The 25,654-nt window shown below is 38.7% G+C and overlaps 2 protein-coding genes across 2 annotated transcripts in view; both read right to left on the minus strand.

The window, feature by feature from the left end:
* Positions 1-7,446, minus strand: part of LOC136836609 (titin-like) — a 31,759-nt gene extending 24,313 nt beyond the window's left edge. Inside the window, exons 1-6 of the mRNA XM_067101074.1 lie at positions 4,641-7,446; positions 3,452-3,499; positions 1,586-1,714; positions 1,190-1,342; positions 769-938; positions 203-544 (exon numbers count right to left, since the gene is read on the minus strand). Of these exons, the coding sequence (XP_066957175.1) occupies positions 203-544; positions 769-938; positions 1,190-1,342; positions 1,586-1,714; positions 3,452-3,499; positions 4,641-7,446 (3,648 nt within the window). The remainder of the gene's footprint in view (positions 1-202; positions 545-768; positions 939-1,189; positions 1,343-1,585; positions 1,715-3,451; positions 3,500-4,640) is intronic.
* Positions 6,290-25,654, minus strand: part of sls (sallimus) — a 177,595-nt gene continuing 158,230 nt past the window's right edge. Inside the window, 5 exon segments of the mRNA XM_067101056.1 lie at positions 6,290-7,745; positions 7,747-7,784; positions 7,786-12,129; positions 12,131-18,705; positions 18,708-23,459. Coding sequence (XP_066957157.1) covers positions 7,568-7,745; positions 7,747-7,784; positions 7,786-12,129; positions 12,131-18,705; positions 18,708-23,459 — 15,887 coding nt within the window. The 3' untranslated portion in view covers positions 6,290-7,567.

A 25,654-nucleotide genomic window follows, 5' to 3' on the forward strand; every position in this document is an offset into this window, starting at 1 on the left:
TGTTTTCATTACATGAGTGCCTCTTTAATATTAACTTTCTGATATGTGAGTCATCCGATGTTGATTAAATCCTTCAATCAGCTTGAAACGTCTCTAGAATGATGCAAGTGAATATTACTCTGCGATGTTTAATAACTGTTATATAAAGCATAAATTAAGACTACAGACTTTACTGGTCTTGACTTAAACAGGATCATCTTACCTGGCCATCCTTTTTCCAGACAATCTCCGGCTCTGGAATAGCTACAAGACGGACGTCCATCTCAAGCTGTGTACTTTCCTCGACAGTCTTCACACTAGGCTTGTTGGCAAAGGTTGGTGGAATGCCTTCCAGAATGTCGCAGACAGAAGATTCGCGGCTGAGGCTACGGCGAGAGGCACCCACAGAGCTGCCATGATCACTGACTGGTCCCTCAACCACAAGTTCAGCACTGCTGGAAGAATATCCAGTCTCGTTCTTTGCTACACAAGTGAACAAACCGGCATCCTCTGGGAACACCTCCTTGATTATCAGTGTTGCTGTGTTGTCGTCAGAGTAGAAAATCTGTTGGTAAAGATGAGATCACAAATAAAGTTGGATAATTAATTAGAATGGGATTGAATATTTGTAAAAATGTCTCATCTGGAGATAACTAATATCTTTTACTAAAGAGAAAGGATTAGTATGCGAAAATATTCCCTTTTGGACAAACAGTAAGGTCAGCTACGAGATTAATATAATAAATACTTTGTTCACATATTTAAAATACTAGATCTTACAAAACTCACCTGGAATTCTTCAGATGGCTTGATGATAGCAGTTTGTCTGAACCAGGTGATGTTTGGTCTAGGTGATCCCTGGATCTTACAGACAAACTGAGCTTCCTGACCATCCTTTACACGCATGGGCTGCATCTGAGTCATCTTTGGTGCCTCTGCCTTCTGGCCCTTCTTCAGTTCTACAATGGAATGTTTTGTTATTTACTGTTTTATGTGACTATAATTTCTTGATAGAACAAAACTCTGGATATTAATGTTTATATTGATTTCAACATAAAACTAAACTAAAATTTAACTGAATAAAGATATCACATAATGATGTTACTTGTACATGAAATTTTGCTTAGGTGAGGCACTACTAACAGGAATCAGAATCACAAGATGAATAAGCCTATACAAAGAGCAGTTTTTCCTCATCTTTCAAACTTACTTTCAAAGATGGGAAGCTTCATGATCTTCTCCTGTAACTTTTGCTGGACGTAGTGGGTGTAAGATACCTCCTCTGCAAGTAATTTAGCAGGAACATAGCCTTGTTCAAGCGTCAGGTGTTTCTTCACGAACCACCAGTCACTGTTGGAAGTTTCTGGAAAACAATGAGAAAAATTTTAAGCACTCACATGGTAACCCTTATATTCAAGGGCATTCTTTATTATCTCTCTTCATATAACAGATAAGCTAAATTGGCATTACAAAATGCTGAAGAGAAGACTGCTGTTTTGTAATATGCCAAGTGATTTCAAATTTCAGAGAATGTATCTCAGGTGGTCATAAACACAACTCAATTACACTCATACTACTGCATCTTGAACAAAAGAGGATCATTTACCATGAATGTAGACACGTTCACCCTCAACCAGATGCATTGCATTCTCCTGTGAAGAGTCCGAGACGTAGGTGGCCACAGCTCTCAGTTGATCGCCCTGCTTGACATTCAGTGGTGGGGCGATTTCGAAAGCTGAAGGGGAAAGGTTGTCAAAAGCATTACACAGAGAATATCTTTCATTTCTAAAAGAAATCTTCGGTTAACTTGCAAGAATGAGGCCTATTATTCATAGACATGGGTCCTCATTATCCATATACCCCAGGTAAGAACTGCATCGCTTGGCAGTGATACATCAATTTAAGTAACTGTAGAATTTCTTTATTCAGAATTCATGAAATGATACAGTACTTTTGCGAATAAAATTTTTTTTATAAGTGAAAAGGTGAAAATGACGAATTTTTGGTGTATTAATTGTGATGGAAATCTCATCATGAGCTCCCAATGAGTCATATCCTATGAAGAGGTGATGAAAAAGTAAAAATCACAAGTAATGAATTCCGAATCAGTAGTATATGGCAAACAAAATGTATAACCATGAAATACACAATTTTTGTATTCTTATGCATAAGCAGATTCCTTGCTCCTTCAAGGAATATCTTGCTTCTGGAGTGACAGTAGTTAACGAGTGAGTTGCTTTGTCCTGTATCAAACTACATTTGCGGTTTTTCTCGTATCATTTGTTGTTATAAGAAATCAGTTTTTTAATAAGAAACGATAAAATAGTATATATCAAATCTTCTATGTGTGTACAATCTAAATAAAATTTGTTGTGTTAATATGTGAGTTTAGTGTTAATCCAGAGATATAAAGGAAATAACTAGAAGTATGTTCCTTTATCTACGCATAGGCTGATTGAAAGTATCCTGGTAACAGCATTAACCACCTCCTGTTGCAGTTACGTAGACAAGATGCAGTGGTTGGTAGCAGAGTAATCAGTACCAACCACCTGATACCATCTAAAATAACTCACGGAGTTAGTCCAGTGACGCTAACAGAACTCTTCTCATACCTAATGTCACACGATATGAGTTTCATATCCTTTTCATGTCATAAAAATGGATTCTTTCTTTCTTTTTCATGTTTTTTCTGTGAGAGAAGAATCTATGAGTTAGATGTGAGTGTCGTAAGAAAATTTCGACTAAGAGTTAGATGTGAATATGTTAAAGAATGTCAGACCATGTAGCTACTTCAAACTGTCCTGAATGCTACAGAGTGTGGAAAGAATTAGAATGACGATACTGAATATTTCTAAGTTGTATAATTGAGCTGCTTTGTCAGAGATGTAAAGAAAGTTTAATGTGAGGACCATCTGTACATGCAAAATTATATATCTTTATCATAAGTGTTTACATATATACGTATGTTCTCACATTTTCCAGCTAATGGAAACGTTGTTTTAGACATACTAGTATTGCTGAATGATATCAATACTAGCAGAAAATCACATTTAAAAAGAAATTCCGACGACTAATCTTTTCAACAGATTTTGGCGTGTTACCAGTGTAAACAGCCTCTATGTGAGTTATACGGCAAGGCCTAGAAGATTGCTACCTGCCTTAAGAGCTGGACTGGGGGCCACAAAATTCGATTGAAGATTGAAGTTACTGCGAGAATGTAAATCGTTACACTGGTTAAGTGTTTATTCCCTGGCTGCCCCTGCCTCCAGAAGACAAGTGCATTGCTACCAACAATTCCAGTAGATCTGACTTAAGGCCCCATAGTCCATAAGTCTTCACTGTAATGTGTACTCCCAATACATACAAATGAATAGTCCAACACAAGCAGCTCATATTAACAACACAAACACTGGTGTTAGAAAGAAAACTGTGAGTCAGAAAATGAATGTGTTTTGGTGTTGTCACTCTTTACCTTCAGTAGGTGACTGTGGCGCTACCTGTATTTGCATTTGGACGTCCTCTGGAAATTTCAGATACGGGTAAAAAATGTGTTATTCTAATGTTAAGAGTAAGAGTTCCTTGCCGTATCCTGTTTTATTTAATAATACTACTTCGATTTCCTTTGCGTTATAGGCATAAAAAATTCCATCAAGCTATGTCACATATCTATGCACACTATTTTGACAATATTAAATATCTTGTTTAAAAGCCTGGAAAAAAATGGTTTCAGTAAGGCGTCCTGCAATGAAACAACATTAACTATTCAAAATACGTAAAAAAAAAAACCTTGTAAATAATAAAGTTAATGCACATCAATACCAGAGAAAATAAACATAAAGAAGTAAATAAAAAGAGAACGTTCTCCGAAAGAAAGAAATGAGTAGTGATCACCCTTGCAGCGCAACTGAACGATAGATCAGAAAGAAGCTCAGCGCATGAAATAAGAAAGTAAAAATTCATAATCAGCTTGCAAAGTTACAAGAAATTTCTACGAAGTTTGCTTTCGGTCGTGACGAAAACATAAGAACCTTTTGACCGGTGTGAAGTCAACTGAGGTTTGTTGTAACTGTGTTAACAAAGATACTGCAATGATATGGCAATGGCTGACGCCATCATGATCTACATGAATACTATGAAGATTAAGGAATTATAATATCTGAAATTGTACTGAAGTGATGCATTAATTGCAGGTATCTAGAAAACATTGCTAACTACCTCAATTTGTTGTCAGGTGGCACTGAAGACCACAGGCTGCTTGCATCAACTCTGAAGCAGATGCAAGAAACTCAAAAACTGGAATAATGTCCATAAAATTTCCCTTTTCTCTTAAACTCGGTGACATAAAGTACTTCCAAATTTTGAGCCCAGTGTATGTGCCATAAAGTCATCATTGCCACCTCAAATACCGGAAAAGGAGATTCTCACATAATAAAACAATGAAAAGTAAATAATACTCGAAAAAGCGGCTTTTGTGAAATCATGTAGTTTGTTATGCATAGGTTAGAAAAATGATCAATAAAGGAAAAAGAATGTACTGGCGTATTTCAGCGCAAGTTCATTTCGGAAATCAAATAACTGAAATAAATAAAAGGCGTAGTGCAATAATCGGAGGGTTAGGATATTAGGTCTTGCAAAAATATTAACGTTGTCAGGGGGCTAACCTTGGACGAAGACTGGGGGTTGTTTGGGTAAGGGAGGGAGCTTGAATTTGTGACTAATTTCGGTTTCCTCAATTTGTTTCGACGCTACCTCCTTCTCCGTCGTACTGAAGGTGAACTCACTCTCAACATCCTCATACTCAGACGCCGATGATTCTTCTTCTTCCTCCTCGGATTCTTTTTCTCTAAATCGGAAGGTCTCCTCAACATCATCTGTGACTTTGAACTTTGGCTCCTTCTTAATTCTGAAACCTACCTGTACTTCCTCCTCCTCTTCCACCTTGTACTCAGGCTTTTTCTTCTTTGGCAATTTAATCTGGAATGATTCTTGCACTTCCTCGGGAGATCCTGGCCTCCTGATTACCCCACTCACATCGGTTTCATCCACTTCCTTAACCACAACCTTTTTTCTCTTTATTGTCACTTGTTCTTCCCCTTCGTCTTTGACCACAACTGGTTTCCTTGGCTTGCCAAGTTTTAATTCGACAGTCTCCTCACTGACATCCTCATCAACAAATTGTTGCATGACCACATACTCATCAACATCCTCATATATTGTATCAGAGTCCTCATCATCAGACTCATGAATCAACATTTTCGATTCAACCGTTTCCTCTGCAACTGAATACTTTTTCTTGGGTTGTTTCATTCTAATATGCACATCCTCGGTTGTTTCTTCTTTTGCAAACTCACTTCCTTCTCTCAATTTCATTTCAACCTCCTCAGAAATCTCCTGTGTCTCTCTCACAAATGGTTCCTCTTTTCTCTTCAAAGTAACAGTTTCACTCACCTCAGAGGGTCCTTCCTCTTTAGGTTTCGGTTTCTTGATAGTGAAAGCCTCGCTGACTTCTTCTGTGACAACTGGTTTCTTTTTCCTTGGCCTCATTTTTATGCTAACCTCTTCGGTTACTTCCTCAGACACTTTTGGTTCAGGTGACTCTTGCCTTATTGTGACTTCTTCACTAACATCTTCAGAGCCTTCAGGTTGCCTGGGCTTGGGCCTTTTCAGTTTAAACTCTTCTACTACTTCCTCTACAGGTTCCTCTTTCTTAGGCTTCTGAACTGTGAATTCTTCTGATATTTCTTCTGTCACTACTTGTCTCTTTTTTGGTTTTCTCTTAATGTGAACTTGTTCTGGTTCTTCTTTTATTTCTTCTTCTTCCAACTCTTCTTGCTTAATTATTGTCATTTCTTCAGTAACCTCTTCTTTACGAATTTCTGGCTTTTTCTTCTTTTTCAGCTTAATCTGAACATCCTCTGTCATCTCCTCAGTTAACAGTTCCTGTGGTTCTTCTTCTTTTATTGTGACTTCTTCAGATACATCTTCAAACTTCTCCACAGGTTCTACTTTTGGCTTCATTGTAATTTTCACATCCTCTGTAATTTCATCGGTTTTCTCCTCTCGCTTCTTCAGGACTGTCACTTCTTCTTCAATCTCTTCATACTTTGGTTGAGGCCTCTTCTTTGGTCTCAGCTTAAACTGAACCTCCTCTGTTATTTCTTCTTCAATCTGTTCAGCAGGTTCTTCTTCTGGCTTGATAATAGTTAACTCTTCAGTAACTTCTTCTGGAGCAGCCTTTGAGGGTTTCTTCTTTGGTTTCATCTTAATCTGCACCTCTTCAGTTACCTCCTCAGTAACCTTTTCTATCTCCTTTTCTTTCTCTTTAATTGTAATTTCTTCTGATATTTCCTCGTGCTCTACCTTTGGTTTTTCCTTAGGTTTCATTTTAATTTGAACACTTTCAGTTATCTCCTCAACAGCTTTTTCCTCAGGTTTCTTCGGTGCTTTAATTGTTACCTCTTCTGAAATATCTTCAACTTCTTCCTGCGGTTTCTTCTTAGGTTTTCTTTTAATTACAACCTCTTCAGATACCTCTGAAATTTCAGGCTCTTCTTTCTTCTTAATGACAACTTCTTCACTGATTTCTTCCGTCTTAAATTCTGTCTTCTTTTTGGGTTTCCTTTTAATCAACACTTCTTCAGTCACTTCTTCAGTTACTTCTTCTGGCTCCTCAGGTTTCTTTATGGTGATATCTTCAGTAATCTCTTCAGTTCTAGTTTCAGTTTTCTTCTTGGGCTTCATTTTGATTTGCACTTCTTCTGTTACTTGTTCCACAACCTTTTCTTCTGGCTTCTTGACAGTGAACTCTTCTGTGACTTCTACATCTTCAGTCACAACTGGCTTCTTCTCAGGTTTCAGTTTTATTTGCACCTCTTCAGTTACATCTTCAATTACTGTCTCCTTGGGTTCTTGTGGTTTCTTAATAGTGACCTCTTCAGAAACCTCCTCGGTCTTAACTTCTGGCTTTTTCTTTGGTTTCATTTTAATTTGTACCTCTTCAGTCACTTCTTCAACAACCTTTTCTTCAGGTTTCTCTGGTCTCTTAATAGTGACCTCTTCAGAAACCTCCTCCGTCTTAACTTCTGGTCTCTTTCGAGGTTTCATTTTGATTTGAACTTCTTCAGTGACCTCTTCCACAACTTTTTCCTCGGGTTTTTCTGGTTTTTTAAGAGTCACCTCCTCTGAAACTTCTTCTGTCTCAACCTTCGGTTTCTTTTTCGGTTTCATTTTGATTTGAACTTCTTCCGTAACTTCCTCAACTTTCTCTTCAGGCTTTTCTGGTTTCTTAATTGTTACCTCTTGAGTAACTTCCTCAATTTTAGGTTCTGGTTTCTTTTTCGGTTTCATTTTGATTTGAACTTCTTCCGTAACTTCCTCAACTTTCTCTTCAGGCTTTTCTGGTTTCTTAATTGTTACCTCTTCAGTAACTTCCTCAATTTTAGGTTCTGGTTTCTTTTTTGGTTTCATTTTGATTTCAACTTCTTCTGTAACTTCCTCAACTACTTTCTCTTCAGGCTTTTCTGGTTTCTTAATTGTTACCTCTTCAGTAACTTCCCCATTTAGGTTCTAGTTTCTTTTTGGTTCATTTTTAATTTTCAACTTCTTCTGTAACTTCCTCAACTACTTTCTCTTCAGGCTTTTCTGGTTTCTTAATTGTTACCTCTTCAGTAACTTCCTCAATTTTAGGTTCTGGTTTCTTTTTTGGTTTCATTTTACTTTCAACTATTTCTTCCAACTTCCTAACTACTTTCTCTTCAGGCTTTTCTGGTTTTCTTAATTGTAACTTCAGTAACTTCACTCAACTTTAGGTTCTGGTTTCTTTTTTGGTTTCATTTTAATTTCAACTTCTTCTGTAACTTCCTCAGCGACTTTCTCTTCAGGCTTTTCTGGTTTCTTAATTGTAACCTCTTCAGTAACTTCTTCAGTCTTTGTTTCTGGTTTCTTTTTCGGTTTCATTTTAATTTGAACGTCTTCTGTAACTTCCTCAACTACTTTCTCTTCAGGCTTTTCTGGTTTCTTAATTGTTACCTCTTCAGTAACTTCCTCAACTTTAGGTTCTGGTTTCTTTTTTGGTTTCATTTTAATTTCAACTTCTTCTGTAACTTCCTCAACTACTTTCTCTTCAGGCTTTTCTGGTTTCTTAATTGTAACCTCTTCAGTAACTTCTTCAGTCTTTGTTTCTGGTTTCTTCTTTGGCTTAATTGTGATTTCAACGTCTTCTTTAACCTCCTCAATAATCTTCTCTTCAGGTTTCTCTGGTTTCTTAATTGTAACCTCTTCCTCAATTTCTTCAATTTTGCTCTCTGGCTTTTTCTTTGGTTTTCGTTTTAATTGGACTTCTTCAGTCATTTCTTCTATAACCTTTTCTTCTGGCTTTTCTTGTTCCTTAACAGTTACTTCTTCAGTAACTTCCTCCGCCTTAACCTCTGGTTTTTCTTTGGGCTTCATTTTGATTTCAACTTCTTCAGTAATTTCCTCAACAACCTTTTCTGCCGGTTTCTCTGGTTTCTTAATGGTTACTTCTTCACTAACCTCTTCAGTCTTTGGTTCTGGTTTCTTCTTAGGTTTCATTTTGATTTTAACTTCTTCTGTAACATCTTCAGCCTTTTCTTCATACTTCTCTGGCTTTTTAATGGTAACTTCTTCAGAAACCTCCTCAACTTCAGGTTTCCTTTTAGGCTTCCTTTTAATTTGAACATCTTCAGTCACCTCCTCAACAGTCCTCTCTTCAGGTTTCTCTGGTTTCTTGATGGTAACCTCTTCTGTCACCTCTTCAGATTTGACTTCAGGTTTCTCTTTAGGTTTCATTGTAATTTCCTCTGTAACTTCAACTTTTTCCTCTGGCTTTCTTGGTTTTTCTATAGTAACTTCCTCTGCTACTTCCTCAGTCTTTGTTTCTGGTTTCTTCTTGGGCCTCATTTTAACCTCAATTTCCTCCGTCACTTCTTCCTTTGGTTTTTCAGGTTTCTTGATAATAACTTCCTCAGACACTTCTTCAATTGATTTTTCTTCAGGTTTCTTTTCCACTACCTCTTCTTTTGGTTTTGGTTCTTTTTCAAATACTTCATCTTCAGTTTCCTCAACAACTTCTATAATTTTCTTCTCTTTCTTTGGACCACGCAGAACAATAACATCCTCCTGATCTGCTCGCTGGAGATTTTCTGTTACAGTTACCTTTGCTGTATCTTCAACTGGTTTTGATTCCAGTATTGCATCAGGAGCAAGTTCTGAAGCAACTTCCAGTACCTGAAGAGAATCTTTTTTGGGTACAGTAACTTCTGCTTTTTCTTCCTTTTGTTTAGAAGACTTAATGTCTTCAGTCTGCCCTTCCACTTGCACTTCACTCACAGAAAAGGATTCTTGCATGCTTACCACAGGTTGTGCTCTTTCTCTCCTAGGTTGGATTTCTGTAATATTTTCTGGAGTTTCTTTAACTGACACTTCCTGAACAGAGATAGACTCTTGCATTGTCAAGACAGATTTAGCAGTTTCAGATTTAGGCTTGACACTACTCAAATCATCTGGTGCCTCTTTGACAGATACTTCTTGCACTGTGACAGATTCATGTGGAGATATCATAGTTGTTGCCTTTTCAGTTTGTGGCTTCAGATCTTTAACAGAACCAGTAGCATCTTTTACAGACACTTCCTCTACAAATACTGATTCCCGAGGGGACAAAACTGAAGTTGCAGTAGCAGTCTTTGGTTTCTGATCGCTCATGTCACCAAATGTCTCCTTTACTGTTACCTCCTCAACTGTTACTGATTCAAGAGGAGAGAGAATTGAAGTAGCTTGACCAGATATTGGTTTAGTATCCTGAATTGTACCTGGAACTTCTTTGACTGACACTTCCTGTACAGACACAGACTCTTGAGTAGGTAACACAGAAACAGCTTTATGTGTCTTTGGTTTCATATCTTCCAGTTCAGAGGGCAATTCTTTAACAGACACCTCCTCAACAGACAGGGATTCCTGAGCTGACAATACAGATGTGGCTTTTACTTCAGTTGGTTTCTTCATATCTATATCAGAAGGAGTTTCTTTTATAGAAATTTCTTCAACTGTAACAGATTCATGCATAGAAACCACCGGTTTTGCTTGTTCAGTCTTGAATTTCAAATCTGCCATTGATCCAGGAGCTTCTTTGACTGAAACTTCTTGAACAGCAACTGATTCTTGGGGTGATAACACAGACTTTGCCTTTTCTGGTTTTGGCTTTTCTTCACTAATATCTAATGGCACCTCTTTTGTTGTTACCTCCTCAACTGAAACAGATTCATGGGGAGTAATAGCTGTTGTTGCATGAGCAGATTTTGGCACAGAATCTTCAATTGCACTTGGTGCTTCTTTTACAGATACTTCCTCAATAGTTATAGACTCTTGCTCAGTTAAAATGGATTTTGCTTTATCTGCCTTTGGTTTAATATCCTTTATTGATCCAGGAGCTTCTTTCACAGAAACTTCTTGAACAGATATAGACTCCTGTTGAGAGAATACTGATGATGCTTGTTCTTGCTTAGGCTTTAAAGCTTTTACATCTCCTGGAGCCTCTTTAACTGACACTTCATAAACTGAAACTGACTCTTGTTGTGACAAAACTGATGTAGCCTGTTCTGTTACTGGTTTAAGAGTTTTCACATCGCCTGGAGCTTCTTTCACAGTAACTTCTTGGACAGATATAGATTCTTGTTCTGAAAGAACTGATCTTGCTTGATCTTTCTTGGGCTTGAGATCTTTGACTTCTCCAGGAGCTTCCCTTACAGACACTTCTTGCACAGTTATAGATTCTTGCTGAGATAATACAGATGTTGCCTGATCAGTCTTAGGTTTCAGATCTTTGACATCTCCTGGTGCCTCTCTTACCGAAACTTCATGAACAGTAATAGATTCTTGTGGAGAGAAAACTGATTGTGCTTGGTCTGTCACAGGCTTGAGGTCTTTCACTTCTCCAGGAGCTTCTTTTACAGAAACTTCATGGATGGAAATAGATTCTTGTTGAGAAAGTACTGATGTAGCCTGATCTGTCTTAGGTTTCAGTTCTTTCACATCTCCAGGTGCCTCTTTCACAGACACTTCATGAACAGTAATAGATTCCTGTTGAGAAAGAATGGAAGTTGCTTGGTCTGCTTTGGGTTTAAGATCCTTCACTTCTCCTGTTGCTTCTTTAACCGACACCTCATGGATTGTAAGGCATTCTTGCTGAGAAAGTACTGATGTTGCATGATCTGTCTTAGGTTTCAGTTCTTCCACATCTCCAGGTGCCTCTTTCACAGACACTTCATGAACAGTAATAGATTCCTGTTGAGAAAGAATGGAAGTTGCTTGGTCTGCTTTGGGTTTAAGATCCTTCACTTCTCCTGTTGCTTCTTTAACCGACACCTCGTGGACTGTAATGCATTCTTGCTGAGAAAGTACTGATGTTGCATGATCTGTCTTAGGTTTCAGTTCTTTCACATCTCCAGGTGCCTCTTTCACAGACACTTCATGGACAGTGATAGATTCTTGTGGAGAAAGAATGGAAGTCGCTTGGTCTTCTTTCGGTTTAAGATCCTTCACTTCTCCTGTTGCTTCTTTAACCGACACCTCGTGGACTGTAATGCATTCTTGCTGAGAAAGTACTGATGTTGCATGATCTGTCTTAGGTTTCAGTTCTTTCACATCTCCAGGTGCCTCTTTCACGGACACTTCATGAACAGTGATAGATTCCTGTTGAGAAAGAATGGAAGTCGCTTGGTCTTCTTTCGGTTTAAGATCCTTCACTTCTCCTGTTGCTTCTTTAACTGACACCTCGTGGACTGTAATGCATTCTTGCTGAGAAAGTACTGATGTTGCATGATCTGTCTTAGGTTTCAGTTCTTCCACATCTCCAGGTGCCTCTTTCACAGACACTTCATGAACAGTAATAGATTCCTGTTGAGAAAGAATGGAAGTTGCTTGGTCTTCTTTCGGTTTAAGATCCTTCACTTCTCCTGTTGCTTCTTTAACCGACACCTCATGGACTGTAATGCATTCTTGCTGAGAAAGTACTGATGTTGCATGATCTGTCTTAGGTTTCAGTTCTTTCACATCTCCAGGTGCCTCTTTCACAGACACTTCATGAACAGTAATAGATTCCTGTTGAGAAAGAATGGAAGTTGCTTGGTCTTCTTTTCGGTTTAAGATCCTTCACTTCTCCTGTTGCTTCTTTAACCGACACCTCATGGACTGTAATGCATTCTTGCTGAGAAAGTACTGATGTTGCATGATCTGTCTTGGGTTTAATATCTTTCATGTCTCCTGGGGCCTCTTTCACAGAAATTTCATGAACAGTGATAGATTCCTGTTGAGAAAGAATTGACGTCGCATGATCTGGCTTGGGTCTAAGATCTCTTACTTCCCCTGGAGCCTCTTTCACAGATACCTCCTGTACAGTAATAGATTCTTGTTGGGAGAATACGGATGTTGCTTGGTCAGTTTTAGGTTTGAGATCTTTGACATCACCTGGGGCTTCTTTTACTGACACCTCATGAACAGAAATAGATTCCTGTTGTGATAGTACAGATGTAGCTTGGTCAGTCTTAGGCTTGAGGTCTTTTACATCACCAGGAGCTTCTTTTACTGATACCTCATGAACAGAAATAGACTCTTGTTCAGAGAGTATTGAAACTGCTTGATCAGTTTTTGGCTTTAGGTCTTTCATTGATCCAGGATATTCTTTGACTGAAATTTCTTCAATAGCTAATGGTTCCTGGGGAGTGAGAATAGAAGTGGCCTTTTCTGACTTTGGTTTCCTATCACTTATATCGCCAGTGGCTTCTTTAACACTAACCTCTTCTACAGTAACAGATTCATGTGAGGAAATGCTTGATGATGCCTGTTCTGTTTTGAATTTCAAATCATTCATAGACCCTGGAGCTTCCTTCACTGATACTTCATGTACAGATATGGATTCCTGCTGCGAAAGAACAGACGTGGCCTGCTCACTCTTTGGCTTCTGATCCTTTACTGATCCGGGTGCTTCTTTAACAGATACCTCATGCACTGCAATTGATTCTTGTTGGGAAAGAATCGAAATTGCATGTTCTCCTTTTGGTTTCATTTCCTTTACTGTACCAGGAGCTTCTTTTACACTAATTTCATGTATTGATAATGATTCTTGTTCAGACAGAATTGATGTTGCTTGTTCTGTCTTGAGCTTTGCATCTTTCATTGAACCAGGGGCTTCTTTAACTGAAACTTCTTGAATGGATATGGGTTCATGCGGAGACCAAATAGAGGTTGCCTGCTCTTCTTTAGGTTTTCTTTCACTCATATCACTTGGTGCCTCCTTAACACTTACTTCTTCAATTGTAATAGGTTGATGAGGTGATATAATTGAAGCTGCCTGTTCTGATTTTGGCTTTAGATTACTCATTTCTCCTGGTGCCTCCTTTACAGATATCTCATGAACGGTTATGGACTCTTGCTGAGAAAGGATGGAAGTAGCTGTCTCTGTTTTTGGCTTTAGATCCTTTACAGACCCAGGTGCTTCTTTAACAGAGACTTCATGAACTGAAATTGATTCTTGCTGGGAAAGAATAGAGGTTGCTTGTTCTTTTTTAGGTTTAAGATCTTTTATTGATCCCGGTGACTCTTTCACTGAGACTTCATGCACAGCAATAGATTCTTGTTGAGATAATACTGAAGTAGCCTTCTCTGTCTTTGGTTTCAAGTCTGTGACTGATCCAGGTGCTTCCTTTACAGCTATCTCATGAACAGCAATGGATTCTTGTTGTGACAATATTGAAGTTGCCTGCTCTTTCTTTGGTTTTAAGTCTTTAAGTGAACCAGGTGCTTCCTTAACAGATACTTCATGAACAGATATTGATTCTTGTTCTGACAACACTGAGGTTGCTTGTTCCATCTTTGTTTTAGCATCTTTTACAGCTCCTGTGGCCTCCTTCACAGATACCTCATGCACCGAAATTGATTCTTGTTCAGCAAAAATTGATGTTGCTTGCTCTGTCTTAGGTTTCAGGTCTTTTACAGACCCAGGAGCTTCTTTTACAGACACTTCCTGAACTGATAAGGATTCCTGCTCAGAAAGTATAGAAGTTGCCTGTTCCTTTTTAGGTTTCAACTCCTTCACATCTCCAGGAGCTTCCTTGACTGATACTTCATGTACAGATATTGATTCTTGCTGAGAAAGTATAGATACTGCTTGTCCAGTCTTTGGCTTTAAATCCTTTATGTCTCCAGGTGCTTCTTTGACAGAAACTTCTTGTACAGAAATTGATTCCTGCTGTGACAGAATAGACTGTGCTTGTCCTTGTTCTGGTTTGGTTTCCTTCAAGGAACCAGGAGCTTCTCTTACACTTACCTCATGAACAGATATAGATTCCTGCTGAGATAAAACTGAGGTGGCTTGTTGTGTTTTTGGCTGAGCATCTTTCATTGTACCTGGGGATTCTTTAACTGATACTTCCTGGATGGAAATAGGCTCATGAGGTGATATAATAGAGGTTGCCTGTTCAGGTCTGGGCTTTTTGTCACTTAAATCTGTAGGTGCCTCTTTTACACTGACTTCTTGTATTGTTAAAGATTGAAGTGGAGATATGATAGAGGAGGCTTGCTCTGATTTTAAATTAAGGTCTTTCATGGTACCCGGTGCTTCTTTTACAGATACCTCATGCACAGAAATAGATTCTTGTTGTGAAAATATGGAAGTAGCTTGTTCTGCTTTTGGTTTCAAGTCTTTGACTGAACCAGGCGCCTCTTTTATTGAAACTTCTTGGACTGCAATAGATTCTTGAGGCGAGAAAACTGAAGTGGCCTTCTCTGTCTTAGGCTTACTTTCATTTATCCCACTGGGTGCCTCTTTAACCGAAACTTCTTGGACTGATATTGATTCATGAGGAGAAATAATGGGTTCTGCTTGCTGGGTATTAGGTTTTGCATTTGATATAGGGCCTGGAGACTCTTTCACAGAAATTTCTTGTACAGAAATTGAATCTTGTAATGAAAAAATAGATAGTGCTTGTTCTGTCTTGGGTTTTTTATCAGTCAAGTCTGCAGAAGCTTCTTTAACATTAACCTCTTCAATTGTGAGTGATTCGTGAGGTGATACAACTGATGTTGCCTGCTCAGATTTTGGTCTTCTATCACTTACTGATCCAGGAGCTTCCTTAACAGAAACTTCTTGGACTGCAATTGATTCCTGGGGTGAAAACACAGTCTGAGCACTTTCTGACTTAGGTTTCACATCCTTAATGCTTGCTGTATCTTCCTTGACGGAAACTTCCTCTACTGTTATAGACTCCTTTTCAGAAATTACTGACATTGCCTTTTCTGTTTTAAACTTAATATCTGCCACTGAACCAGATGTCTCTTTAACAGTTATTTCTTCTACTGCAATGGACTGGCGTGGGGAGAAAACTGACTTAGCTTTTTGTGTTTGAGGTTTATGATCTACAATATCCTGGGGGAACTCTTTAATACTTACCTCCTGTACGGTTATGGAATCCTGTTGGGGAAGAATAGTAGAGGCCTTTTCTCCTTTGCATTTTTCATGACGAACTTCATCAGTTGACTCATGAACCTGTGTCTGGGATATATTGATAGATTCAATTGGTTTAATAATAATATTAGCATGCTCCTCTATTTTCTTGGCCAGTATTACATCATGAGGAGATTCTCCAGTTGTTACTTCTGATATCTGAATGGTTTCTTTCATTTCTGGGAGAACAACATTAGCAGTCTGAGCATTCATTTTCTCTTTTACAACTTTGTTTGGAACTTCATCAGCGGTAACTTCTGATATCATCACTACTTCCCTATGATCCATTGAGGTCTGTGCTGAATGAGTTTTCTCTGGCTTATAATCTGGCATGCGTACAGTCATTTCATGACTTGAAACTTCAGATACAGAAACTGATGATCGTTTCTGGAATATTGGCATAGCTTTCTCTTCTTTTGGCTTTATATGAGACAGATCTCCTGTGTGGGCTTCAACTCTGGTTTCATGAACCGATATTGATTCTTGCTGTGGCATAATCTTCTTAGCTTTATCCCCTTTTGGTTTAGCTTTTGGAAGATCCTTAGGAACTTCGTGAACTTTGACCTCTTCAACAACAAGTGGTTCTTTGCGAGGGAGTACCTTCTTTGCTCTTTCTTGTGATGGTGTTCGCTGCTTTGCAGCACTTGGTGCTTCTTCAGACCGTACTTCTGAAACCATAACATGTTCTCTTTCTGATAAAACTCTCCTTGCTCTTTCTTGAGAAGGTGTGCGATGCTTAACAATTCCAGGAGCTTCTGAAGCAGATGTTTCAGATATTATAACATGCTCATTCTTCGATACTACAGGTCTAGCTCTCTCTTGCGATGGTCTTCGTTCTCTGATTGATACAGGTTTTTCTTCTGTTTTAACTTCTGATATCAACACTGATTCTCGCTTTGAAACTCTAGTTGTGGCCTTTTCTTCAACTGGTCTTTTTATTTCAATTTCACCTGAACTCTCATGCACTTTAGTTTCTTGTACAGATAAGCTTTCCTGTGTAGTTGCTATGGGTTCAGCTTTTTCGAGCTTTGGCTTAGGGCTTTTTGTTTCTTCATAACATTCAGCTGTAGTTACAGAGGAAATGGTGAATATCTCATGAGGTTTTACTAAGGGTGTGGCCTTGCCTTCAATTATTGATTCTTTTAGATCCATGGGGAGTTCATTGGACTTAATTTCTGAAACAGTAACATGTTCTCTGTGGTCAAATACAGGTTTTGCTACTTGTTCTGCTGTTTTTTCAAAAGTAACACTAGATGATGATTCTCGTAAATCAACTTCTTCAACATGGATACTTTGCTGGGTTGTCTGAACTGGTTTGGCTAAAGCTGGTAAAGGCTTAGTGACGTCATTCATCATTTCAGCCTGGTTAAGAGCTGAAACCTGTAATACTGATATTGTTTCTTGGCTGTCTATAAGGGAATGGGCTTTCACAGATTGAGGAGTGAACTTGGGGGTTTCTTCTGAAAGTGTTTCAACAACAACTTCCTGCGATCCTGACACATGCGTTGATTGTTCCATAACTACTTTACCAGTAGCACTTACAGGTGCTTCTGGTTTTAATATTCCTGGAAGAATATCAGGATGTTGCTGAGTAATTTGCTTAGATGTGTGTGGGGTAAAGTGGAGTTTGGCAGTGGTGGCACTAGGGATCTCAAGGGTGGGAATGGTACCTTCCTGCTCTGCTATGTCAGGATGGGCAACATTTGCAAGGTGAAGGGGAGTAATAACTGGTTTGGCTTCTACATTGTGGGTCGAAGGTAGGTCATCCGAAAAGTAATCTTGTTCCTTTGTTTCAGCACTTACTATTGACACTGACACAGACTGCATCTCTTCAACACTCTTAGTTGCTGTTTTGTTGTTTTCTGACTGAATGGAAAGAATATTTTCTGTCTCACTAACTTCATGTTGCAATATTTCTGCTGCTTGCTGGGGATTAATTGTTAAAGTGGCAGTCTTTTCTTCAGCTTTTTCTGTTTCAGACAATTTTGCAACACTTTCTACCAGTTCCACATCAGAGGACATAGCGACAATGTGAAGTGGAATCTGCTCTTGTTTACCTACAGACTGATCTGGAATAATTCTTTTAAAATCTCCTTCAGATTCATGAATGCAGATTTCTTCAACCTGAAGCATATCTTGGGGTATCATATGGCTTTTAGCTGTACTCTTTGGTATTTCCTTTTCAGTGTGTTCAGTAACTGACATTTCGGATAGTGTTTCAGTTATCAAAACAGGTTGATTTGCAGGAATATGTGATTCTTTTGGAGCAATAGGCACTGGTTTTAATTCACTGTATTCTTCTTCTTTCAGATGAACAAAAGGCTCACTGACAGCTGCAGCACGGTGCAGAATATGACTGGAATCTGCTTGTTCCTTAACTTGCTCATCTATATGAAGGTCTTGTATGGTGGGTTCTATCAAAACTTCTGACACAGTAAGTGGATGTAAAGCTTGAGTAATATCTGACTTGAGTGAAATAAGTGTTGGCTGTTTTGTTTGCAAAGCACCTTCTTTTTCTTGTGCTTCTGCTTTAGACACAGTAATGGCTTTTTGTGGAATTATATCAGGCTGAGCTTGTGCGTCTATAGGTTTCTTTTCTTTAAAGTCTTTTATGGGAGATTCAGCCCTTGTTTCACTAACCTGAATGGGAGCCTTTTCACTTTCATATTCTACAACAGCAAGATCCTGTTTTGGCTTATCTTGTTTATATACACCTTCTTTTTCACTTACTCCCACATCAGTAGCAGATGCAATTTGGTGTGCAAAGAGTGACACTGAAGCCGATTCTGTAGCTTCAATCTTCTGATCAGTCATTTTGGAAGTGCTTGACTGAATCTGGGCTTCTTGCACAATAAGTGGAATATTTGGTGGTAACATATGGCTATCTAATGAGATTGTTGGGAGTTTTTCATTTTGGTGAATTCCCTCTCTTTCATGAAGAACAACTTCTGAAACAGATGCAGTTTTAGACGGAATTAAAGATCCTATTCCTTCCTCTGTTTTTGGCTTTGGAGCTACCAATAATTCTTCCGTCAATGACTGGGGTAAAGTTTCCATGACTGTGATGGCTTCTTCAGTGCTTATGCTTCCATCGGCCTTTTGTGTATCAAGTTTTTCTTCATCAAGGCATCCTTCACGTTCAGATACCAAGACACCTGACATTAGAGTGCTTTGTCTGTATGCAAGGAAAAGCTCGATATTAGCTCTCTCTCAGATACCCATGCTACTTTACCAATTGATTCTTCACTTTCAATTTCAGTTACAAGCAATGGTTCAAGGCCGCCATTTATTTTAGATTTAAGACTGATCTGCAATGGCTGAACTTCACTAAATGGTCCCTCTTTTTCATGAGTTCCAGTTTCATGAACTGAAACAGCTTTCTTTTCTTCAAAAGATTTTACAGCTTCTTTAGACTGGGGAATTTCAGGCAAAGGTAAATTCCCAACAGATGATGAAGCACAAATTTCCTCAGTAATGAGAGAATGCAGTCCCTCAACAAGATCTCTTTTTGCAGAAGTCAGGTGGGGCTTAGATGGACTGTAGGCTTCCTCACCATGATCAGTATGAACCTCCATTACTGACGCTGCATGAAAACCTTTCACATCAACAGATGCTGTTTCTTTTACTGGAGATGAGTCTTTAAAATCTTGTATGCTATCTTGGACTGTACTCTGTGTAACATGAATGGGATATTGCGCAGGGATTTCATCTGATGATGCTACATGTGATTGCCGAGGAACTTCTGAAAATTCCTCTTCTTTGAAACACTCTGATACTTCTGAAACCTTCACTGATTGTTGTGGAATCACGAATGAACTTGCAGTGTCTGTGGCAGGTTTCATTTCTTTAAAATCTCTTATGGGAGACTCAGCTTTAGTTTCTCTTACTTCTAGTGAATGTTCACTGCATTCTAGAGTACCTTCTAATTGTAGGTCTGCAGTCTTTTCAGGCTTGAAATCCTTTTCCTTTTGATGGGTTTGTGATTCCAGAATCTCAATTGCCTTTTGTGGAACAAAACTAGTCTTTGCCGTATTTGTATACAGGCTCAACTTTTCCAAAGTTCCAATGGGTAAGTGTACTTCTGTATCTGCAATCATGATTGACTGATATGCATCAATGTTCATCCCATCAGCCTGGAACTCCATAGGTTTTCTAATTTCTAAAGGTCCTTCGCATTCTTGAATAACGGATGTTGAAATCATCAAAGAGGACTGTTTTGAATGTATAACTTCAGCATGCTCTTGCACTGTATCCTCTTTCTTGATTTCTCTGACTGGTGAAACTGCTTTAATTTCAGATACTGCTAATGCTTCCTGTTTTCCCTCTGTTGTGATTGCATGAGCTTCAAATGGCTGATCAGCCTTATATTGCTTGAGTGTATCATGCTGTAGAGGCTCAGAAATACTTAGAGGCATGTTTTCCAAGATAGAGGCTCTGGCTGTTTGTTCCTTTTCTACACGTGCTTTCCAAGTGGCAGCATCTTCTTCTATGTAAGGACCATGAACAGTGAGTGGTTCTAGAGGTTGAACTTCTGATGGTTTTCCTTGCTGCCTAAGATCCTTTGGTTCACTAAATATGTCTTCTTTATCTACTTCAAACATTTCAGCCACCTGAATGTATCTTTGTTCTAAAATATTTGGCTTTGCTTTTTCCATTTGTTCAACTTTCTTCTCCCACTGCACAGAATCTTCTTCAATCTTTGTTTCAGCTATTATAACAGCTTCAGATTCCTTTTGAACAGTAGACTCTTTGGTGCTTAAAGTTTCAGGCAATTTAGTAATGTACTTTTCTTCTAAATCATGAAGCATAACCTCCTCAACTTGCGGAGCAGTCTGTCCAATAAGGCCACATTTTGGACTTTCATAAACAGGCTGGTCTTTCTGTAGCTCACCTGTACTTTCATGAGGGACTTGTTCCATTATCTCAACAGTCTGTCTTGCATCTGGTTGTCTAATTACAGCATTCTTTGTAATTTTCACTAAGTCAGACAGCTTTGATAAAGAGTCTTCAGAACGATGATCTATAGTGGTGAGTGCTATCTGGGGCTCCAACTTTCCAGTTGCTTTCTGGAAATCTGTCTTTTCTGATTCAAAATGAGTACCTCCTTCTCCCGGGTTCACTTCTGTAATGGCTAGTGAATCATGTTCCATTACCATGAGCTTATGGTCAGCAGCATCAGCAGTCACTCTTGCTGGTTTCTTTAGAGGAGATGGCTGCTCTTCTGAAAGTTTTTCAGTCACAGTTACTGGCTCCTTCAAATCAGCAGCCACTGTAGCCTGGGCTTCTGCATCCTTTTCACAAATGAAAGATACTGATGTTTCCACAGTTTTTGTGTCTGTTATCTGTAGAGACTGAGAAGGAATGACATTGGGCTTGATACTCTGAGTTCGGAATTGTATCTTATCACCAACTTTCCATGGTGCAGGTATTTCCTCAGACATCTTCTCAACTACTGTTATTGAATCTCTTAAATCTTCCATAACAGTTGCCTTAACTTCTTTATTCTTTTCAGTCTTGAGTAAGGTATAAGAATCTTCAACCTTAGTGTCTGTAATCTGTATGGGCTGTGTAGATACAACTTTTGGTTCTATGTTCAGTAGTCTGAAAGGAATCTTCTCTCCTTTCTCAAAAGTTACTGGCTGTTCTTCAGGTATCTTTTCAGTGATGGTTACTGAAGAGTGGAGATCTTCTGAGACTTTGGCGGTCACAGGTTTACTTTGATCTGTTTGTAATGGCTCAAATGTATCTTCCACCTTAGTATCACTTACTTGGATTGGTTCAGATGCAACCAACTTTGGTTCAATATTTTGAGTTTTAAATGGAATTTTCTCACCCTTTTTAAATGGCATAGGAGCCTCTTCTGACAGTTTTTCTGTAACTGTTAATGGAGTTCTAAGGTCTTCCTTTATAACAGCCTGTACACACTCATCTCTTGGAGTGGATAATGCTTCACAACTGTCTTCCACTTTAGTATCTGTTACATGGAGGGGTTCAGAAGACACTAATTTAGGTTCAATACTCTGGGTTTTGAAAGGAATTTTCTCCCCTTTCTTAAATGGTATTGGCTTCTCTTCTGGAATCTTTTCTGTAACAGTCAATGAATCCTGTAATTCTTCTGTTACTGTTGCTCTTACCTCTTTTCCTTTTTCTGTTTCTAAATTAACGTAACTTTCTTCAACTTTCATATCTGTTATCTGCAGTGGAACTGACTGGACAACATCAGGTGTTATGCTCACAGACTTCTTCAGGTGAACCTTGTCTCCCTTTTGCCATGGAGATGGCAGCTCCTCAGAGAATCTCTCCATAATTGTCAGTGTCTCTTTCAAATCTTCCATGATGAGAGGCTTTGCTTTTTCTGGCTGGGGCTTACTACTTTCAAAGATTCTTGTTTCCTCTGTTATTATTTCTGTGGTCTTTGGCTCTTCAACTTTTAACCTTTCTTCTGTAGTTATGGTAGTTTCTGTAGATTCTATGGAAGGTATAAGAGAAGTTGTTATCTCCTGAGAAGACTCAATAACTTTGACATCTTTTTGAATGTCTTTGTGTTCAGAAACTTGCTTTTGCATGATGGTCTGTTGAGTAGTTTTAGATATTGGTGTAATGTCTGTAGTTTCTTCAGTGTCAGTTCTGTATTCAGTAATACTTTTTGTTTGTTCCTTAATACCACCTAGCTTTTTCTTTTCTTCATCCTCCCAATCTTCAAAGTCTTCCTCTACTTGTACTGTACATGTTTTACGAATAACATCTTCAGGGTGTGGTCCTATAAATGTTAGTGTCTCTGATATAGAAGCTCTTTCAAACTCCACTTTTGATGATACAGCCCTACATTCTACAGTCTGCGGTAAAGGCTCAAGTATACATTCAGGAAACATTGTAAGTGATTCTTTTTCATCATGAGATATTATATCCTCTGTTTCTGTCTCAGATGATTCAATTGGTATTATTTCCATATCCTTTGGTAACTGCCTGTCATCTAAAGATCCCCTATGTGTATCTGGGAAAGTTACTTTAAAGTCAGAAGCAGGGCTTTCTTGTGTATCTTCAACTTCTGTAATTTCTAATGGTTCTGAGAAAGCTATGTCTGCTTTCTCAGTGCTTGAAGTGATTGTAGTTTCATGCTGTATAACTTCTCCATCTTTTGTAATAACTGTTTGTGTTTTTGTAATATGAACAGACGGAACAACATGTTCTGCTGAAAGTACACTAGGGATGGAAGATTTAGCAAAACTTAAAACATCTTTCTGTTCAGTTGAAGATTGGGCTGTAACTGGTGAAATGTGTTCTTCAAACTGTGCAACAGTTTCTTCCTGAGATTCACCTATTTTGGGTTTCTGAATGCCTATTGATTTCTCAACTACCTCTTCTTCTTCTCTTACTTCTTCTATTTCAGTTACTGACTTCTCCCTACTACCTGTATCTGATTCTACCACTGGAGTTTCAATAGTTGACATGCTAAATGAAGACTCAAACACTTCCTTTGGCTTAATAGTTTTGCCAAGGGTTGTGACTTGAGTCTCGTCTGTAATTTTGTATGTTCCAGCCTCTACTCCAATGCCTACCATAACTTCATGGGTTAAACCTTCTTCACTAACTGTTGTGACATCACGTTGTTTAACTGTCTTGAGAGTTATTGGACATGTGGCTATATCTTGTGAGACTTCTTCTGTGATTGTTACTGTTGATCTGTCAGCTGCTAATGGCTCCACAACTGACAAGGTCTTTGTTTCCTCAGTGATTCGCTTCTCTTTCTGATCTGGAGTGAAAATAATTGTAGATTTCTTTGACTCTATTTCCTCTGACTCCTCCTCTTCCCCCCACCCTGTGTGTTTAGAACTCATGGTTGCAGTCACTGCTGTCAAAGTTTTGTCCTGTATATCACCAATTTTAATGTCTTCTGTCTTCACTTCTGATATCGTGGTTGTAGTGGTAGTAGAGGTGATTGGTGCTGGTCCCTCTGTAGTTTTGCCTGTTTGGGATGGTACAGAGGAATGGGTTACAGGAGACATGCAGGGTTCATCAAAGATTTTGGGAACTTGTCTTGTGGTTTCTGCTGTATCTTGGTCTAAGATGAATGGAATAGGTGTTGTTTCTGCAATTCCAAATTCAGGAAGTTGTACAATGTCCGATGTGATTGCATGGGCAGTTTTAGGAAGATGAGTAATAAGTTCTGATGTTGTAAATTCTTGTTCTGACACAGACATAGAAGGAAACACTGTGGTAAGGCCTGTTTCATCAACAAGTTTGAGAGGTAGAGTGCTGGCCAGATTAAGAGATGGGACACTAGTAACTGTAACATGCATTTCTTCAGGGGTCTCTATATCCAGATCCTCAGATGTTGTGTATTCAAGATGGGATGTTTGTGGATGAATGAGGACAAGTCCTTTATCAGATACAATGGTTAAAGGTTGGACTTTTGCATACTCAAGTTGTGGCTGAGTATTTCGTGTTGCAAAGTGTTTTTCAAATACAGGAGATTCAAAATCTCGAGTTGTCATTTCATGCGCATGCACAGATGTAGAAGGGTATACAACAGTTCGCCCAGATTCAGAAACAATTACTAGTGGCTGAGTAGTAGCATGATTCATTTCAGGAACAAATAACACACTTGCCTTAACACTTGAAGGAGATGTTATGATAAGATCTTCAGTTACTGTTTCGTGTTCTAAAACAGATGTTGATGGATATACAACAGTTAAGCCCATTTCTGATACAAGAACTAAAGGTTGTTGTGTAGCACATAACAGTTCAGGGATAGATTGTATATTAGCTTGAACACCTAAAGGAATAGTTGGTGTAAAGTCATCAGCTACTGGTTCAGGTTCAATTACAGAAACAGAAGGATAGATGATAACTTGACCTGCTTGAGAGACAATTACTAGTGGTAGAGGTGTTGCAGAAGTAAGTTCAGGTAAGATAAGTATGTTAGCTTTAGCATGTACAGGTTCAACTGTAATTAACTCATCAGCATCACTGCCTTGATCAATGAAAGATACAGATGGGAAAATGATAGCCTGCTCCAACCTCAGACATAAAAACCAGAGGCTGGATAATAGCAGAGAGCAGTTCTGCACAGAAAAGAATATTGGCATGCTGACTAAGAGGTTCGGGGATGGTTATTTCTTCAGCTGCAGTGTCCTGTTCAATGACAGATGTTGATGGGTATACAACAGTTAAGCCCATTTCTGATACAAGAACTAAAGGTTGTTGTGTAGCATATAACAGTTCAGGAACAGATTGTATATTAGCCTGAACACCTAAAGGAATGGTTGGTGTAAAGTCATCAGCTACTGGTTCAGGTTCAATTACAGAAACAGAAGGATAGATGATAGCTTGACCTGCTTGAGAGACAATTACTAGTGGTAGAGGTGTTGCAGAAGTAAGTTCAGGTAAGGTAAGTAGGTTAGCTTTAGCATGTACAGGTTCAACTGTAATTAACTCATCAGCAGCACTGCCTTGATCAATGAAAGATACAGATGGGAAAATGATAGCCTGCCCAACCTCAGACACCAAAACTAGAGGCTGGATAATAGCAGAGAGCAGTTCTGGCACAGAAAGAATATCAACATGCTGACTAAGAGGTTCAGGGATGGTTATTTCTTCAGCTGCAGTGTCCTGTTCAATAACAGATGTTGATGGATAAACAATGGCTTGGCCAGCTTCAGATACAAGTGTAAGAGGCTGGATAACAGCAAATTCCAGGCTTGGCACTGAAAATGATTGAGCCTGGGCACTCTTAGGTTTAGTTAAGGTTATTTCATCAACTATGGAATAGAATTCTATGACTGATGATGATGGATAAAAAACAATCTGACCAGCCTCTGACACAAGAACCAAAGGTTGGGTAATAGCATGGTAAAGCTCTGGTACAGAAAGCACCTGAGCTTGAACACCTGAAGGTTCTTCTATGGTTAATTCATCTACCACACTGGCCTTTTCTGTAAATGAATTTGATGGGTAAACAATTGCTTGGCCTGCTTCAGAAACTATAACTAGTGGCTGGATTACAACATATTCCAATTCTGGAACTGAAAGCATATGTGCCTTATCACTTGAAGGTTTCGGTGTGCTTAAATCATCTGTGGTTATGTACTTTTCAAGAACAGATGTTGTTGGATAAACAATCGTTTGACCAGCTTCAGATATGAGAACAAGAGGATTAAC

Source organism: Macrobrachium rosenbergii, chromosome 56, assembly GCF_040412425.1.
Source record: "Macrobrachium rosenbergii isolate ZJJX-2024 chromosome 56, ASM4041242v1, whole genome shotgun sequence".
Taxonomy (NCBI): Eukaryota; Metazoa; Arthropoda; class Malacostraca; order Decapoda; family Palaemonidae; genus Macrobrachium; species Macrobrachium rosenbergii.